We start from the raw sequence: 19,166 nt of genomic DNA, 5'->3' as shown, positions 1-19,166 counted from the left end.
AAAACGTAAGTGAGGCCATTTTAGAGACAGGAGATGTAAAAAAACAGAGACTGTCATTTTACTAAATGGACTCATTTGGCACCTGAAGAATTAACCAATGTATTATAAGCATAAGCTTTCTATGAACTAAAGTACACTCTATCAGATGCACGATGTGTTAACCTCAGGGCAGGTCTCTCTCTCTCTCTCTCTCTCTCTCTCTCTCTCTCTCTCTCTCTCTCTCACACACACACACACACACACACACACCACTAGGGACTAAGAAGACCCATGTTCAGATCCTCACACAGCCACAAAGCCCACTAGGCAGCTATGGGTGGGTCACAATCTCTCAGCAACACCAGCCTCACCGGGGGTTGTTGTGAGGATAAATAGCTAAGGGAACCTTATAGCTGCTGCTGCTTTAAAAAAAACAAAAAACAAAAAAACCAACAACTGCATTGATGCTACTGGGGAGGATTTGTATGCTGGCATAAATAATTGTGATAAAATGATTTGTACTTTTCTGGAGGAAAGACACAATATAAATGAAAGATACACATGAATACGTAATTGCTTATATATATCGTTATCCGTGGACAAAAGGACAGGTCTGTGCCCCAAGGCGATTACAGACACAACGGACAAAACAGGAAGGAAATGGAGGCAGGGCATAAACAGGGTGAGAATGTGTGGCTATTGCAGTTATACAGGCTTTGTTACAGTATGAGGGGTGGTGCCCAAGGCTTTGCACATAAACGTGGGTTTTCAGGGTAGATTTGAAGAAAGTGAAATTGACAGCCTGAGAGAGGCATTCCAGAGGAGGAGCTTCATTAATAGATCATTGGAACAATGCTTTATGCCGAGGAGACCAAAGCTATGTCCACTAGATGTTACTCAACCGCGATTCCCATCAGCACCAGCCACCTTCCCAGGGGCAAGAACTAACCCACAGCTCAGTGACAGAGCATCTGCTTTGCAAGCAGAAGGTCCCAGGTTCAATCCCCACCATTTCCACATAAAGCTGGGAGTGTCTCCTGCCTGAAACCCTGGAGAGATGCTGCCAGTCAGTGTGTACATTACTGAGCTAGATCAGGTACCGTATCACCAACCTTTTCATACCCAGGACCCACTTTTAATCCATATCTTAATCTTCTACCATGTACTCACGGGGAGGTAGTGTGCTCTTGTTGTGATCCGGCTGGGAACAGGTTGCAACCAGTGTTTGAAATTAGCCAGGTGACGGGTGACTAACATGGGTCCAGTTGCAACCATGTGGAGATCTCTGGATCTCCACATGGTTCTCCATCTGGCTGGCTCCTCCAGCTTTCTTAAGCAGGTAAATGGAGCAGCTTATTTATTGCATTGATATCCCACCTTTTTCTCCAAGGAGTACATGGTTCACCCCCCTCCTCAGTTAATCCCTACAACAACCCTGTGAGGTAGGTTAAGGGGCTGTGACTGACTCCAGGGTCACCCAGTGAGCTTCCAGACTGAGTGGGGATTTGAACCCTGATCTCCCAGGTCCTAGTCTGACACTCTAACTACTACACCACACTGGCTTCCTAGAGCACTTCTGCTGTGGGGCAGCTATATATAGTAAGTAGGTAACAAAATATGGGGAAAGCAAAATGTCATTTAGAGAAGGATCTGAAATATTTTCCTTGAACCTTGAATTTGTTTTGTTCTGGATTGTTTCATTTTATGTTTCAATGTGTTGTGTACCACTTTGAGATGTTTTTCTTTAAAGTATAAAGCAGTACAGAAATGAAATGAATAAATATAATAAATTTCATTGTAAAAATAAATGGCGCCTAGACATTCTGCTGTGGCGAATGTAACCCAGGTTTACGGTGCCTGTTTCTAACACTGATTGCGACCAACTAGTGGGTCCAGACCCACCAGCTGAAGACCAATGAGCTGACTGACCAGTGATCTGATCTGGCAGAAAACAACTTCTTATATTCCTATGTACCATGGTTAGTAGGGACGCGGGTGGTGCTGTGGGTTAAACCACAGAGCCTAGGACTTGCTGATCAGAAGGCCGGCGGTTTGAATCCCCGCGACAGGGTGAGCTCCCGTTGCTTGTTCCCTGCTCCTGCCAACCTAGCAGTTGAAAAGCACGTCAAAGTGCAAATAGATAAATAGGTACTGCTCCAGCGGGAAGGTAAACAGTATTTCCGTGCGCTGCTCTGGTTCGCCAGAAGCGGCTTAGTCATGCTGGCCACATGACCCAGAAGCTGTACGCCGACTCCCTCGGCCAATAAAGCAAGATGAGCGCCGCAACCTCAGAGTCGGCCACGACTGGACCTAATGGTCAGGGATCCCTTTACCTTTACCTTACCATGGTTAGTGGTCCAGGATGCTTGGAATTGCAGTCCAATTACATCTGGAAGGCACCAGGTTGGCCACCTTGCTTACACCCAAGTCCCCTGCCCTTCGCCGGAAGCACAAGGCCTCTTCTAAAGCAATAGCTGCCTCTCTGAGAGCTGCTTGCAAGGCACATACTTCCCATCTAAGACAAAATTTTATTTATGGAGGAACAGAAGAACAGACGTGCATAGCAAAAGCATTAAGAACAAAATGATGTTGAGAGCAACAACAAAAAGGTTATATAATACAGCAGTACCAACACAGAAAGGAGACGTTAGGAGCTGGCCTCGTTTTATCTCTGGCGTTACCAACTCTGAGTTGCATAATTAAAGCTCTCCAAATAAAATCAACATATTCCTATCCAATGTCTACACTAAGCAGCCTTCCCCAACCTGGTGCCCTTCAGAAGTTTTGGACTACAACTCCCAGCACCCAGTGCACACCAGATTGGGAAAGGCTGGTTTAAAGAACGAAAAATACTTTCTTTCCCTCCTGAATGAAGCATACGATGAAAATGATTTTTAAAAGGCAGCATTGGTGTGGCGGTCACAAATTTGGCAAGTTAAAATGCAGGGCCAGCCCTCCAACATCTTCACACCAGAAGCAAAAAAGCATTTACCTCCTCTGATTGTTAACCTGGCACTGGCTAATTTTATCAGCTAGGAAAGGTAGGGATCCAACAAGCAAGCATGATGTCTCAACCCTCTAAGCAACTTATCAACATCCTCAGGCTGTTCAAGCTAAAAATAATTCATAACAGGGCCAGACAGTGTTCTAGCTGTATCTTTCTCAGATTCTGTCAAAACTATGCCAGAGCTGACATGAGTGATCTCTACCGCAGAAGGCACCTATGGGCCTTTGAAAGAAACAGGTTGATCCATTGGGCCGCTATAGCACAGGCCTTTCACCACTGAGAAGAGCTGCATTTGCTGGCATTGTGCAGAATCAATGGTGGTGGTGAAGTGAGCTTTCTCCACAGCAGTAGTATAAGCTCTAAAATGGGCTCCACTCTGTGCTTGATCAGATTCCCTTTGAGTTTTCCATCATCTGCTCTCCAACAGTCAACCTTGCAGTTTCATCGATATGGTGCAGAGCTAAAAACCAAAGAGCTAAATTGACTCTATGGCTTGGCCAATAACATTAGGAAGCAGTTGACTCAATGGCTCAGGTCACTTCCTGATCCAGGGGTAGGCTACAGCCTCGGTAAGACTGCTGGACAAATCTGTGGGAAGTTCTGAGGGTCTACCAATCCTCAGGGTCAAACCATCAAAACTGGTCCTCCACATCTATGGAGCTTAATTGCAGCAGACAGCCCAGACCTGATCAAATAGTGATTTGTCCATAACAACAGTCATTACTAGTACCAACAGACTGCCACGCCTGATAGGAACGCGGAAAAGGGCCTTCTTGGTGGCTGCTCCCAGACTCTGGAACTAGAGAGTCCTGCAGAAGCTAGCCTGGCTCCCTCCTTGTTCTCCTTCCACCAGCAGGTGAAAACCTCCTTGTTCCTACAGGCTTTTGGAATTGACTGCTTTTAATGAAACGGCTTCTGACATGCTATTTTTATTGTAACCGTTCGTAAGTTTTAATCATGATTTTATATATGTATGTAGTTTTAATTCTATTATTAATTGCTTTTTAATGACTGTTTTTCCTATGTTTTTAGCGACTCTAGCTTTTATCTGTAAGCTGCTTTGAGTCCCATCAGGGGGAAAGGTGGGGTACAAATAAATAAGTAACAATGACGACAATTACAGACACTCAGAACCAAACAATTCCTGAAGTGAGTATCCGACAAAGGAGATGGGCTATAGAAACCCCACATCTTCAACACTCAAGCAAAGGCTCATCTAGCACCCCAATCTGAGAGGCTCAGCCTGAACCCCTTAAGCAAACCAGGTCTCTGTTATACATTCCACACCAGCATTTTTCAGGTAGACATAACGCATTGTATGAAGAATTTTTTAAAAAGATACTATATATCAGCAATGTCCAACAGGTCGGCCATGATCGACAGGTAGATCGCTGGGGTGTCCCAGGTCGATTATGGGATATTTGAAAGTGTTCGCCCAGTTGCTCCTGAGAACGATCTCCTCGCCCCCAGCACTAATTAGCATCGCTGCTAAGACAGCTTGTATATCCTCCTATACTCCATCAACAAGTGTGCTATTCCTCTGGTCATCCCCCTAAAAAAAAGGTCAACAACTAACTTTGGTCGGCCCCCGCCCAAAAAGCTCAAGAACTATTGGCAATGACAATGGGTAGATCACTGCCAGTTTTATTACACTGGGAGTAGATTGCATTCTCTAGACAGTTGGACGTGCCTGCTATATATCATTTGTGCTGGGTGGCGGCAAGTTCTAAGAAATTGAGAAAAGTGTTTCTCTATCCACTCCATGTATCTACCTAGTCTATCCTACGCAATACATTATTTTAGAAACCTCTCTTATGACTTCTGTTTAGTTTCACCCCAAATTAATATGTCCAACATTATTTAGCCCTTCTGCAATGGAAAAATGCTCCAACCTCTTTTTCCACCTTTTTCTAGAACTAAGATACCCCTTTAGAGACCAGGCAACCAGAGCTGCACACAGAATTCCAAACACAGTTGCACCATAGATTTACATCAAGGCAGAATGACACCGGGTGTGTTTTCATCCCGCTTCCTAATACTTCCCAGCACAGAATTTGTCTCACTCATTTCAGCCGGGTACCAAACTGGCACTCACATTGAGCTATCCACCGTGTCCCCAATATCTCTTTCAAGGTCAGGCACCACCAGAGCCCATCAGTGTATCTGAATGCGCATCACTTTGCAATTAACTTACACTTAACCTCATTTGCCATTTTGTTACCCAGTCATACCATATAGGCAGATCATCCTGGAGCTTTCCAGATTCCGCTTGGGTTTTCACCATCCTGAACAATTTGCTGACATTTGCAAACTTGGCCATCCCAAACACCTCCCATGACTACAGACCATTTAAGAATGTTAAATTAGCACCAGCTTCTTACAGAAGCTCAGCACTTCCTTCCTTCATTGTGAAACCTACTTTTGCCTTCTACTTCCTCATCCTACCCTAGCAACTAACTGATAAGAAGTCCTAGCCTTTTTACCTCAGGTCTGCTAAGCTTACTTAGCAGCCTGAGTTTGCACACGGGTTGAGTCAGAACCTATGTTCAATTCTCAATAGCATTTAACCATTTCCAGAAGACTGATTCATTGTTCCATTGACCTTAAGCACAATTTTTGCCACTGCGATTGCTTGTGGAAGTATTCTGAAGGGGGAACTGGCACACCAGAAAAGGTGTATCCATCCATCCATGTGGATTTTTAAAGGAAATATTGTTATTTGCAGCAGTTTAATTTTTATTTTGAATAGCCAGTCACCTTGATGAATCTCTCTCTCTCTCTCTTATTTTAAAATGGTATTGTATGTTTCCACATTGAAAAATGCCTGGGTAGTTTATGATATGGTGATACAAATAAATAAGAAATAAAAAAAAATCTACCCTGCCTTTTTGAGGGGAGCCTCTCACTTCAAAGAGTCGTGTGGATATCCAATGGAAAACATTTTTCTACATATACAGGAATCATCAAAAAATGGACTCATGAACGTAAAAACATTATGTTTCAGCTACACGTATGAAAAATGGAAAAGGATTACAGGACCCTGACAAACCAAGAGCAGAACTCTCACTTTAGGAAAGGAAGAATCAATCCATTTCTGGGCAGTGTCACTTTTGCATGGTTCTGTTGTGTATGGTTTCTACATCAATCTGTGAATAAGAAAAACTAAAGGAAAACTGTATAAAAGTACATACTTTCAAAATTGCGTTTTTACTTTTAACCTTTCATTTCTAAATGTAGGTTTATAAGCTTTTTGACCCTGGGACTATGAGAGAGCATTCAGAAAGTACAAAAGCCAGCTGATAAATTCCAATTAGCACGCCCCCCAAAATTTCCTGTCAGTCCTGAAAGTGTCAGTTTGTATCTGACTCTGGAAATACAATATCGGATTCCGTGAATTCCATTGTGTACATCTCAGCACTGCAATGGAGAGGAACCTGGGGACCTGCTTGTACTATTCATTCCCCCACCCTTCACTAGGCAGAAGGCTTCAATATAGAACTTTCCAGGCAATCAGAGTTGTCAATTCACAGGTAATCCCGATGATCAAAGGCGATCGTTTTGATTAATGCAAACATCTTGGTATCATTTCAAATGAGAGCCTAAGGCAATGAGCTGCTTGCTATTTCATCCCGCACTCCACCCTTCATCCCCAGCGCCCGGATTGTGATGTGCAAACAGAAGAACATCTTCAGTTCTGTTATCTGGAGATATCAGAGAACATCCACTTTGTTGGAATAGCCTGTAGTCAGCATAGCAACAGCACAGTATGGCGATTCTGTGGGGTTATGCAAACATTATTGCAGGTGTCTTACTTGCGTGTTTAAGTAGCATTTCCTGCAAACAATTAATGCAGTTTTGGCGGCCACAAAACTGTCACTGCAGACTGGAGCCGGAGGGTGCGGAAAGGCTCTGCCAACTCACAAATAAATTTTTCAAAGTGTCTCTTTTTCACAGGCGCTGCTTTTAGCGATGCAGCAGCTACAAAACATTCGGGGAAGTCCTCTACAACAGTCTTCAGCAGAGAAACCTGTAGCTAGCGAGTCCTTGCACTAGGGCAGTTTACAACTTAACCTCCAGCCATAATTTTATCTTTGGCGGGGAGAAGTGGTTTAATAAGCACAGATTCCGAGTCTCAGTAGTCCATTCTGTCATTTCCTCCCTTTCTTTGAAAAGACCCCTACACACGAGCCCGAACCCACAATAATATTCCTGTGCTCTTCAGCCTACAGTTTCGAACAACCACTTTAAAAGCAACTAAGAATGCGAAGAATTGATGCTTTTGAATGATGGTGCTGGAGGAGACTCTAGAGAGTCCCAAGGACTGCAAGAAGATCAAACCTCTCCATTCTTAAGGAAATTAGCCCTGAGTGCTCACTGGATGGACAGATCCTGAAGCTGAGGCTCCAATACTTTGGCCACCTCATGAGAAGAGAAGACTCCCTGGAAAAGACCCTGATGTTGGGAAAGATGGAGGGCACAAGGAGAAGGGGGTGACAGAGGACGAGATGGTTGGACAGTGTTCTCGAAGCTACCAGCATGAGTTTGACCAAACTGCGGGAGGCAGTGGAAGACAGGAGTGCCTGGCTACTCTGGTCCAGGGGGTCACGAAGAGTCGGACACGACTAAACGACTAAACAACAACAATAACAAAGAATGCGAAAGGAAACGAGGGGCTCCTGGATTTCCGCCGGGCGTCGCCCCCCCCCCCGCGCCCCCCTCTTCCACCGAAGTCCGGGGAAAGAAGTCCTGCACTCCGAGGGCAGGAAAGCGCCAGGGCGGCCCGGCGAGGGACCCCAGCCCGGCCCCTGCTCCGCTTGCCTCCCCCTCCGTCCCCCCAGCCTGACTCACTCGGCCGCGCTGGTCCCGTTGATGGCGGAGCCGTCGGGCGCGGGGTGGAGCTGGATGGGCATGGGCTTCTTCTTCGGCATGGTCTCTCTGGCGCGCTCCGAGGAGGCTGCCCGCCGAGCCCCGCGCTCTGCCCTCTCGCCCTGCGGCGCTGGGCGCGCTCCCTTCTCGAGGCTCGGAAGCCGAGCGGGGGAGCCCGGGGCGAAGCAGGCGCCGGCTCGCTCTACGCCTTCCGGGCTTCGCCTGGGCGCTCCGCCACCTTCTGGGCGGCGTTTACTGCGGCGGCGGCGGCTGCTGCTCCTGTGCCGAGGCGAGCTCTCGCCTCCTGCGCGCTTTAAAGAACAAGGCGGGGAGAGAAGCGCCTCAGCGGAGGGTCCTCCCCCGACGAGCGAAGGGGTCCGGCTTAGCGCAGGGCGCATGTGCCCAGAGCCGTGCGCATGGACGTTGTGGAGGGGTGAAGCCTCCGCCAAGCTTCTCTGCCCTTACTTTGCCCGGGGTGCGTGGGAAATTGCGGCAGGGAGGGGCCTCGAAAGCCGCGCTCCGGGGCCAGAGCAGCCCGGGAAGAGTCGATGCAGCTGAGCGGCAGCTCTCGCATGCAAAACGGGCCACAGGTTCAATTCCTCCCCATCCCCATCTCCTGGGGTGCTTCCTATCGTTCCCAGGAATCAGCGTTGACAATACTGAGCTAATGAAAAATGAATGAATGAATGAATGCTGAGCTACAAGCAACTTGTTTCTGGGACAAGAACAGCGGCACAAAGTCTCAGGTTCAATCCCCGGCGTGTGCAGGAAGGGTTTGGAAAACCCTCGTGCTCTAGACTAGAGTAGCGGTTTTCGACCAGTGGGTCCCCAGATGTTGTTGGACTACAACTCCCATCATCCCTGAGCTCTGGCCTTGCTAGCTAGCGGTGATGGGAGTTGTAGTTCAACAACATCTGGGGACCCACAGGTTGAGAAAGGCTGCCCTAGAGTTATCTGCCAGCCAGTCTAGACAGTATTGCGCTGTATGGACCACTGATCTGGCTCCTTTCTCAGGCAGATTCTTGTGTTCCTATAACTTCCTTTATTATAGGAGACTTAAAGTAAGGCGCATCAGCAGTGTTTCTTTGCTGTTGTATCTTCTTCGGTGGCACAAATTGACTTGGCACCACTCACAGCTCCAGAACATTACATGGACTCAGGGCCAGATTTAGATGAAGAAAGGCCACTTGTGAGGCCCCTCCCCATCCCCCAACCTCACAACTAGAAGAAAATGAGAAGAGTGTTATAAACAAAATTGAGTGAAGCCAAGGATGATGACAGGTGTTTAAAATTCTACAATTCAGAATTTTTCCTCTAAAGGACATAAAATATTATTGTTAAATACCCTGGGCAGGCCGCAGGCCGGGTTGACAAGGCATCTGACTCTCACTTGAATCACATTAGCATCACATGTCATGTTCATGGAAGTTGCCGAACCAATTAATCAACTTGAAGGATTACTGTTAATAGCACCAGTTTTCCTATAACTTGATATTGCTGGATAGTTTTGGTGAACTGCAAAACCATTTTTAGTTTGCTTTCTGTTGCCACCCTGGAACTTTTCTTTATCAGTGCCACTTTGTTTTGTATGATTCCTTGCAAATGAAGGAAAACAACTTTTCTCCCTCCTTGTGCTATCCTCACAAAAACCCTGTAAGGTAGAGTAGGATGAGAGACAGTCACCGGCCCAAGGCCAGCCAGTGAACTTCATAACCAAATGGAAATTGAACCCTGGTCTCTCAAGTCCTGGTCTAACACTCTTAACCAGTATATTGCTGTAAGCTGCCTTGACCCTATAGGGTACAGCAATGTGTGTACACCTGAATGTATAGGACAGACTGTGTGTAGATATGTAGGAGTGGGTACTCTTACATATACTTCTTTTCTTTTTCAAATGTTTTCTAACATGAACATTCTTGTTTAATATTTGGTATACCTACTTTATAACTACAAAAAGCATAACGAACTGCAGAAATTTGATATAAGATTTAGGATGAGCATTGCTTTTCTATTTTCTAGGTTAAATCTTGACAATAAATAAAGGTCCCATAAAAGCATCAACCTAATTAAATTAAAAACATTGCACAAATGCTAGAAGCAAATTGTGATTGCCGTGGAAGTTTTGCAGTAGTGTCCTATCCGGAGCCAAATGTCATGCCAGAACAATTAAGAAGGAAGAGAAGTAATGAAAGTAGCTGGAAGAACCTCAAAGGAACAAATTCAGACTGCGTGCATATTTCTGTTTACGCTGCATCTGGTGTGCTCCCACTGCTGGTCTGGAAAGTGGCGCACACATTATATGAGTTACAATCCGTGTCTATATTGCATCCTGTTCTCTTGGTTTTTGTTTTTTTTTTAAAAAATATATAACAGTATACTGCATTTTGGGACATGGGTAGCGCTGTGGGTTAAACCACAGAGCCTAGGACTTGCCGATCTGAAGGCCGGCAGTTCGAATCCCCGCGACGGGGTGAGCTCCCGTTGCTCAGTCCCAGCTCCTGCCAACCTAGAACTTTGAAAGCACATCAAAGTGCAAGTAGATAAATAGGTACCACTCCAGCGGGAAGGTAAACGGCGTTTCCGTGCGCTGCTCTGGTTTGCCAGAAGCGGCTTCGTCATGCTGGCCACATGACCCAGATGCTGTACGCTGGCTCCCTCGGCCAATAAAGCGAGATGAGCGCCACAACCCCAGAGTCGGTCATGACTGGAACTAATGGTCAGGGGTCCCTTTACCTTTTTACACTTCATTTTGCTGCATTTCCCCCTCAAACCAGCTTCAATACAAATTGAGGAAAAAGAACAACCTAGCTGAGTTTTAAGCTGGTAATGGGTACAAAGCCTCAGTGTAATAAAGCATATATGCGCTTGTCTCTCATGGTATAATTCACTTTGCACTCTGGAGGCCAAATTGGGTGAACAGATTCTTGGAATGATTGCTCCTCTTGAGTCGTGCTGATCCTGCATCTTGTCATAGATAATTTCTGCCTGCCATGGACTTTTTAAAAGGCACTAGCTCCCTGCCAAGAAAGGGGGGGGGGGGAATAGAAACTGTGTGTTGTATTTACTCCAAGTAAAAGAGGTGTGACAGAGCAAAAGTGAGGACTTGTGGGTCAGAAATGGCAATCCCTAGACTCGCACAGCTTGAGCCCAAAGCATACAGTCTGACAGCCGCAGTCCTAACTCCACTTACACGTAAGTAAACCACAACAAATAAAATAAGATTTGCTTCTGAGGAGACTCCTGCACTTAGCACTTAAGTAAACTACAGAATTTGCTTGGATGGTATTAAGAGGATTAGACAAATTCATGGGGGAGAAGGTTATCAATAGCTATGAGCCATTATTACATTTATATCTCATACTTCTTTCCACTTTATTATTATTATTATTATTAATTATTATTATTATATTTGTATACTGCCCTATACCTGCAGGTCTCAGTTACAACATAAAATCACAATATAAAAACACAAAATACATAATAAGAATAAAAACAACCCGCTAAACCCCCCTTCTCAACCCAACACATTTTAAAAGGGTATTGGAGGTAGGTTGGGCTGAGACTCAGTGGCTGGTCCAAAAACACCCTGTGAGCTTCGTGGCTGAGTGGGGATTCGAACCCTGGTCTCCCAGGTTCTAGCCCAGCACTCTAACCACTACAGAACACTACTTCCGCTGTTATATATGTGCTCCGGGATCTTCTGCAACATTCATGAAGGGCAATAAGGCTATCAATGGCTATTGTACTTCTCTTGTCAAAGGCAGAATCCCTTTGAATGCCAGATGCTGGGAAACACAGATGAGGAGAGGGCTGTTGCATAGGGCTGAGCGATGTCTGGTTTTCAACATTGTGATATATCACGATATATCAATATTTCATGATGTCTGAAATAAGGATGGAATGATGTAGAGTGAACAGGGTAATGCCCTGGGAACTGCTACTACTTTGGGATCTTAAAGAAAACATTTTTACTTATATTTTCCATATTGTTATAACTGTTACTTTATAGTACAGAACAATGGGGTGGCAGGAATCTTGACAGAAGCGATGACCAGCTTCACTAGTTTTTTCCCACATCACATTTTTTTACATAGCACACATACACATCGCGATTCTCGATACAGCACCACGTCGATTAGGAAACCGTGACCATGATGTGGATTTCAAACTGATTTTGGACGATGTATCGATACAGCACCCAGCCCGACTGTTGTGCTCATGTGCCGCTTTTGACTAAATGGGCCTTTGCCCTGGTCTAACGGGGCCCTTGTTATGTTCTGGGGATTCTGGGGCACAAATTTGAGACTGCACAACACAACCATGCAATGGGAAGTACAGTGGAACCTTGATTCTCAAAAGGCTTAGTTGACAAACAAATCGGCTCCCGAACGAAAACACGAAAACCGGAAGTAAGTGTTGTAGTTTTCAAACGTTTTTCAGAAGCCAAACGTCTGATGTGAGTGTCGGCTATTGTTTCCAGGGCACCTGTGCTAATCAGAAGGCACGCCTTGTTTTTTGAACATTTTGGTAGTTGAATGGACTTCCAGAACGGATTACATTCGAGAACCAACGTACCACTGTATCAAAATACTTAATGTAATCCAGGGCAAAGCCCTCACACTGAAATCTGACCCCCTACCTATGCCATTTATTTAATTACTTGTTACATTCATCATACCTGGGTCTCCATCCATTCCTGTTTTATCCTCACAACAACCCTATGAGGTAGGTTAGACTGAAAGAATGGATGGTCCAATTCAGCCAGTGAGCTTCATGGCTGTGTGAGAACCCTGGTCTCCTAACTAACCACTACACCACACTGGCTTTCATACTGTTCAATTTTCTAATGTTCATCACAAGATATAATAATTATTTATTAAATTTGCGGTTCACTTAGCACACAAAGGTACGGTAAGTGACTTACATATATATGTGTGTGTTTGTATACTTCAAGTCAACTTATATTGTTTAAATGTAGCTATCCTTTTCCATATATTAAGAATGGAAATTTTATGTATTATATTTATGAACAATGTCATTGAAATATACTCAGAGTCGCAAAGTGATTTCATGCTCTTTATTCAGCTCATAGTGGTGAGGAGGAATGAATGAATGTCCCCTCAAAGTATCTGCTTTATATACATTATTTACACAATGGGCTGCACACGATTGGCTAATTCCAGGATTCTACTGTACGCCAATCAGGTTGTGGATTCACTTCTATCTGGAGCATGATTGGGTGGTTCCTGCTAACCAATCATACTGCTGCATTGTTCTAGGACCAATCAGACTGCTGCATTCTGAATCCTATTGTTCTAGGACCAATCAGACTGCTGCCTTTTGGAGCCTATTGTTCTAGGACCAATCAGACTGCTGCAGTTTGGATCCTATTCAACTCAGTACATAACACCCCTCCCCTCTAAGTTCCAGTCCTGCCCGGAAGGTCGCATTCATAGTCCTCAAGGTACGCCGGTGGCCTACGTGTGCGTTGCGGCCTGGGGTGTTCCCTGGTCCGGGGTTCAGGTTCTGGCTCGTGTTCCAAGGATGGGGCTGTTTGGTCTGGCGCAACCGGCTCGCTCAGTCGTGGTTCTGGTTCCGGTGTCCTTTCGGCCTCGCGGGTCCTCTCTGTATTTACTGATTCTGCCTCTCCTGCTTGCCCCTGCTGCTCTATGGGCCTCACTGCCCCACTGTTCCCTTGGGACTCCTCTGACCTGTCCTCCTCCTCCTGGTTTTCTCCCGGGAATCGTCGCCGTATCTGGTCGCAGTGGCGGCGCCAGCATTGCCCCCCATCTGTTAGCACCTCGTACGACACGGGGCCCGTGACCCTGGTGACTGTGGCAGGTACCCATGCAGGGCCTGCCCCAAAATTCTTTGCGTACACTGGGTCCTGGGCCTCGAAGGTCCGGGGGTTCCTGCCTTCCCCCACCACTACCTCATCCTGAGCTCTATCGGGGTGAAGGCGGTCCAATCTGATTGCAAGGCGCCGACCCATTAGTAGTTCAGCGGGGCTCCGGCCAGTCGTTGAGCTGGGGGTGCTGTGCTGTGCTAGAAGGAATGTGGCAAGGCGGTACTCCCAATCCCCTTGCGTCATGCGGCGAAGGGTGTCCTTGGTGGTCCGCACCATGCGTTCTGCTTGGCCATTGGTGGCAGGGTGGAATGGCGCCGAACGGATGTGGCGGATGGCGTTCTGCACTGTGAAGGTTTGAAATTCTCCTGATGTAAATGCAGTCCCGTTGTCTGAGACGAGAGTGTCAGGGAGCCCGTGGGTTGCAAACAGCCTGCGTAGTACCCGGATGGCTGCGGACGTAGAAGTGGACGGTACCAGTGCGACTTCCAGCCATTTGGTGTAGGAGTCCACCACTATGAAGAATGTTTTCCCCTGAAAGGGGCCAGCGAAGTCCACATGCAGGCGTGACCATGGTGCTCGGGCGGACTCCCAGGACTGGACTGGGGCCCTTGGGGGATCTGGGCGGGATTCCTGGCAGGCCTGGCAGTGTTTGACCCAGGCCTCTATCTCTCCGTCGATCCCCGGCCACCACACATAACTCCTGGCAAGGGCCTTCATTCTTACTACCCCTGGGTGTGTCTCGTGTAGGGCTGTGAGGACCCTTTTGCGGAGGGGCTGGGGAACAACGACCCTGCTTCCCCATAACAGGCACCCCTTGTGGGCTGACAGTTCATGTTTGCGGGTTGTGTAGCCGGCGAATTCTGGCCCGGGGCTGCGGCTGGGCCATCCCCTCCACACCCAGTCCAGGACCCGGGAGATGACCCCATCTTTCTTGGAATGGTGTGCAACTTCTTGTGCCTGAATGGGGCGGTCAGGAAGCAGCTCCAGGCTCATAACCTCTTGTGCAGGTGCCGGGTCGGGGCCTGTTTCCGGTAGTGGTAGCCTGCTGAGGGCGTCTGCATGGCCCATCGCCTTTCCAGGGCGGTGAATCAGTGCATACTGGTAGCTGGCAAGGAAAATTGACCACCTGAGGACGCGAGGAGACAGCACTTGGGGGGTCTGCTTTTCGGGGGCAAACAAGCCAAGCAACGGCTTGTGGTCAGTCACCACGGTGAAGGGCCGCCCGTACAAGAAATCATGGAATTTTTTTACTCCCTTCACGATTGCCAGACCCTCCTTGTCGATTTGCGAGTAGTTCCGCTCGGTTTCGTTGAGTGTCTGGGAAAAGTATGCTACCGGTACCTCTCTTCCATCCGGGAGTTGGTGTCCCAGGACAGCGCCGATGCCATAGGGCGAGGCGTCGCATGCTAGCACCACCGGCAGCCTCTCGTCGAAGTGTGCCAAGACCGAGTTTGAGACAAGCAAGTCCTTGACTGCCTGGAATGCGGCCTCCTGGCACTGGCCCCACACCCAAGGGGCCCGCTTGTCCAGGAGTCTGTGTAGGGGCTCCGCTACCGCCGCCTTGTGGGGAAGGAAGGAATGGTAAAAGTTCAATAATCCCAAGAAGGCCTGAAGTTCAGTCTTGTTCTTGGGCGCTGGGGCATCACAAATGGCCCGTACCTTGTCCCCAGTCGGGTGAACCCCTTCTGCATCCACCATAAATCCCAGAAAGTCCACTTGAGGCACTCCTAGTAGACATTTTTCCCGCTTCACCTTGAGACCCGCCATCTGGAAACGGTGCAGAACAGTGCGGAGGCGGTCCTCAAACTCCTCTGGTGTGGGCCCGGCAATCAACACATCATCAAAGAAGGGGGTGACACCAGGAATCCCTTTAAGGAGAGAGTCCATTACATTCTGGAATATGCCTGGTGCCACGCTGACCCCGAATTGCAGCCGCTTTACCCTGAACGCTCCTCTGTGCGTCACAATCGTCTGTGCCTCTGCTGTGGCCTCATCTACTGGCAGCTGTTGATATGCTTGGGCCAAGTCCAGCTTGCCAAAAATTTTCGACCCAGCCAGGGTGGCAAGGACATGGCTGACCACTGGCACTGGGTATGCATGGGCCATGAGGGCCTTGTTTATGGTACATTTGTAGTCTGCGCAGATGCGGACCGAACCATTAGGCTTGACGGGTGTGACGATTGGGGTTTCCCAGGGGGCATTAGGCACCGGCTCCAGCACTCCTTGCTCCACGAGTCGGTCCAATTCCTCGTCTATACGGGGTTTCAGGGCGAATGGGACCCGGCGGGCCTTGAGCCTGACTGGTCGTACTGCGGGGTCAAGCTGTAGAGCAATGGGGGGGCCCGTATACTGTCCCAATTTCCCATCGAAAACCCCCGGAAACTCCTTGCATATGGCGTCCACGTCCACTTGTAAGCTCATGTGGTTCACCCCGGTGATGGCTAGTCCCAGTGGTCCAAACCATGCCAACCCCAGTAAGCTAATGTAGGGGCCCTTGACCACAAGCAAGTCCAGTTGCCGCGTCCGCCCTCGGTATTGCACCCTGAAGGTCCCCACCCCCATTGTGGGGACCTTACGTTTCTGGAAGTCCCGGAGGGTGAATGGGGCCGGCCTGAGTTTGGGACCCCCAGTAGGACACAGTTTCCTTAAGGTCCTTGCCGAGATTATGGATAGAGTTGAACCCGTGTCAAGCTCCATGCGGCATGGGGCCCCCTCTATCTGTACCTCTACATAAATTTTCTCTACGTTGGGGTGGGGCAACTGGTATACCTGGAAGTCTGTGAGCTCCGTCGAGTTGCCTTGGTGCCTTGGGCCCCGGGACCTGGGGCTCTTGGATTGGTCATCTGATGCCTGGCTTCGGGTGGGCCGAGCCCGACACACCCGGGCGATGTGTCCCAATTTTCTGCACTGCCTGCACTCTGCGTTGCGGAAACGGCAGGTCCTCATCTCGTGACTTCCTCCACAGCTTGCGCAGTTCCCTCCTTCTCGTCGAGGCAGCTGTGGTATGTGGGCTGCTTGAGTGCGCTGCTGTACTCGGTGCACCTCCTCCCTGTCGGATCCCGAGTCGTTGGTGAGGTCTTCGTGGTGGACCCTCGGTTGGGACGGCTGGCTCAGCCGTGCCTCTTGCGTCGACCTCTCAGCAGCTTCCGTTGCCAGGGCCTCCTCCAGAGCGACCTGGAACGTTAGGTTCTTCTTAGCGTAGAGGCGTCGTTGCAGCTTCTCATCCTTCAGGCCACCGACGAGGCGGTCACGAAGCATGTTCTCCAGCTCTGAGAAGTTGCAGAACCGGGCAGCTTGGCGGAGAGAGGTCACAAACCCAGTTATGGTTTCCCCAGGGGCTTGCCGCTTTGCGTAGAAGGCATTTCGACGAGCCACCACTGAGGGCTGTGGCGAAAAGTGCCCCTTCAGCTGTTCCATTATTGTTTTGTATGGAACAGTAGCGCAAGGAGAGCCCGGGCGATTTCAAATGTCTCCTCTCCGCAGACGCTGAAGAATATTGCCCTCTTCTTGGCGTCTTCTTCATCGGTGACCCCTTTGGCTTCTAGGAGGAAGGTGAAACGGGAGGCGTACGCTTCCCAGTCTCCAGATGCTGGGTTGAATGGCGAGAAGCTGCTGTCAGTTGCCATTCTGAGTTCCTTGTGTCCCGGAGCTGAAGCCTGGATACACGGTGCAAGGCAGCGGTGCGGCAGGTGGCGGTGCTGCGGTGCTGTGTGTGGCAGTCAGCTCAGCGGGATCCCACCTTCGTCGCCAGTGAAATATACTCAGAGTCGCAAAGTGATTTCATGCTCTTTATTCAGCTCATAGTGGTGAGGAGGAATGAATGAATGTCCCCTCAAAGTATCTGCTTTATATACATTATTTACACAATGGGCTGCACACGATTGGCTAATTCCAGGATTCTACTGTACGCCAATCAGGTTGTGGATTCACTTCTATCTGGAGCATGATTGGGTGGTTCCTGCTAACCAATCATACTGCTGCATTGTTCTAGGACCAATCAGACTGCTGCATTCTGAATCCTATTGTTCTAGGACCAATCAGACTGCTGCCTTTTGGAGCCTATTGTTCTAGGACCAATCAGACTGCTGCAGTTTGGATCCTATTCAACTCAGTACATAACAGTCATCCTGTAAAAGATTATCTAAAAGAAAATAACAATAATTCAAATAATATAATGCATATAAATGTCTGGACATCAGATGGCACAATTTACAGTGGTACCTCGGGTTAAGTACTTAATTCGTTCCGGAGGTCCGTTCTCAACCTGAAACTGTACTTAACCTGAAGCACCACTTTAGCTAATGGGGCCTCCTGCTGCTGCCGCACCGCCAGAGCACGCTTTCTGTTCTCATCCTGAAGCAAAGTTCTTAACCTGAGGTAATATTTCTGGATTAGCGGAGTCTGTAACCTGAAGCGTATGTAACCCGAGGTACCACTGTATACTGGGGGGGGGGGAGAGGAGAAAGGGTTGGTGCAACTGTGTTCAGGTTACAATTATTCTTATTTTTTGACTATTACTTTCCTCTCAGGCACAGTTTACCACTAGTTGGCCACTGGGGTAAAAGCGTGCTCCAAGCAACTGCCTAGCAACAACAGAAAGGGACCAAAGTAACAGGTATTAAAGAATGCAAATGAGGTGACCAAGTATGTGTGCGCAGACAAATGGGTAGGGTGGAGCAAAGCAAGTACTGTTACTCAGTACAGGCGATATTGTGGGTTTGTTTCCAGACCACTGCAATTAAGCGAGTCACACTTTTTTTTTTGGTTTCCGAGTGCATATAAAACTTACATTAACACTATACTGTAGTCTACTAATTGTGAAATAGTGTTATTTTTTTTAAAAAAAATCAAACATCAATGTACATACCTTAATTAAAAAATACTTTATTGCTAAAAAATGCTAACCATCATCTGAGCCTTCAGTGAGTCGTAATCTTTTTGGTGATGGAGGGTCATGCCTCAATGTTGATGGCTGCTGACGGATCACCTTGGTGATCGCTGAAGCCTGGGGTGGCTGTGGCAATTTCTTAAAATAAGACTGTTGTGACGTGGGGTTTGTGATTTCAGCTCTCTTGACATAATATGCTGGAGACAGTTCTCTAGTAACACTTCTTTATTAACGCAACAAGACTGAAACTTGAGGAGGGGAGAGCTACATTTATAGGGACAGGGAACTCGCTAGAAAGGATACATTTTGGAGGGAACAATATCAGGCAATCACAGTCCTGCCTTTTGGAGGCAACCAATAAGACAGAGGATCCAATTACAGCAGCTTAAATGAACCAATAGTAGCTGTACCTTCTGGAACCAAAAGGCAGTTACTTTACCCTAATGCAAATACAGACAATAATAATACAGATATAAAATCCTTTGACTCAATACACAACAAAGACAACAGTGAAGTTTGCCGCATTGATTGTCTCTTCCTTTCATGACAGATTTCTCTGTAGCATCCAATGCTGTTTG

At 47.7% G+C, this 19,166-nt stretch overlaps 1 protein-coding gene across 1 annotated transcript in view; it reads right to left on the bottom strand.

The window, feature by feature from the left end:
• Positions 1–8,159, bottom strand: part of MAP2K1 (mitogen-activated protein kinase kinase 1) — a 46,350-nt gene extending 38,191 nt beyond the window's left edge. The window contains exon 1 of the mRNA XM_081839179.1: positions 7,835–8,159. Within this exon, the coding sequence (XP_081695305.1) occupies positions 7,835–7,914 (80 nt within the window). The 5' untranslated portion in view covers positions 7,915–8,159. The remainder of the gene's footprint in view (positions 1–7,834) is intronic.
• Between the last annotated feature and the right edge of the window lie 11,007 nt (positions 8,160–19,166).

The sequence above is a fragment of the Podarcis erhardii genome (genome assembly GCF_964252035.2).
Source record: "Podarcis erhardii genome assembly, chromosome: 14".
In the NCBI taxonomy this organism is placed as follows: domain Eukaryota; kingdom Metazoa; phylum Chordata; class Lepidosauria; order Squamata; family Lacertidae; genus Podarcis; species Podarcis erhardii.
Note: the sequence above shows the minus strand (reverse complement) of the source record. Positions and strands in the feature narration are given on the sequence as shown.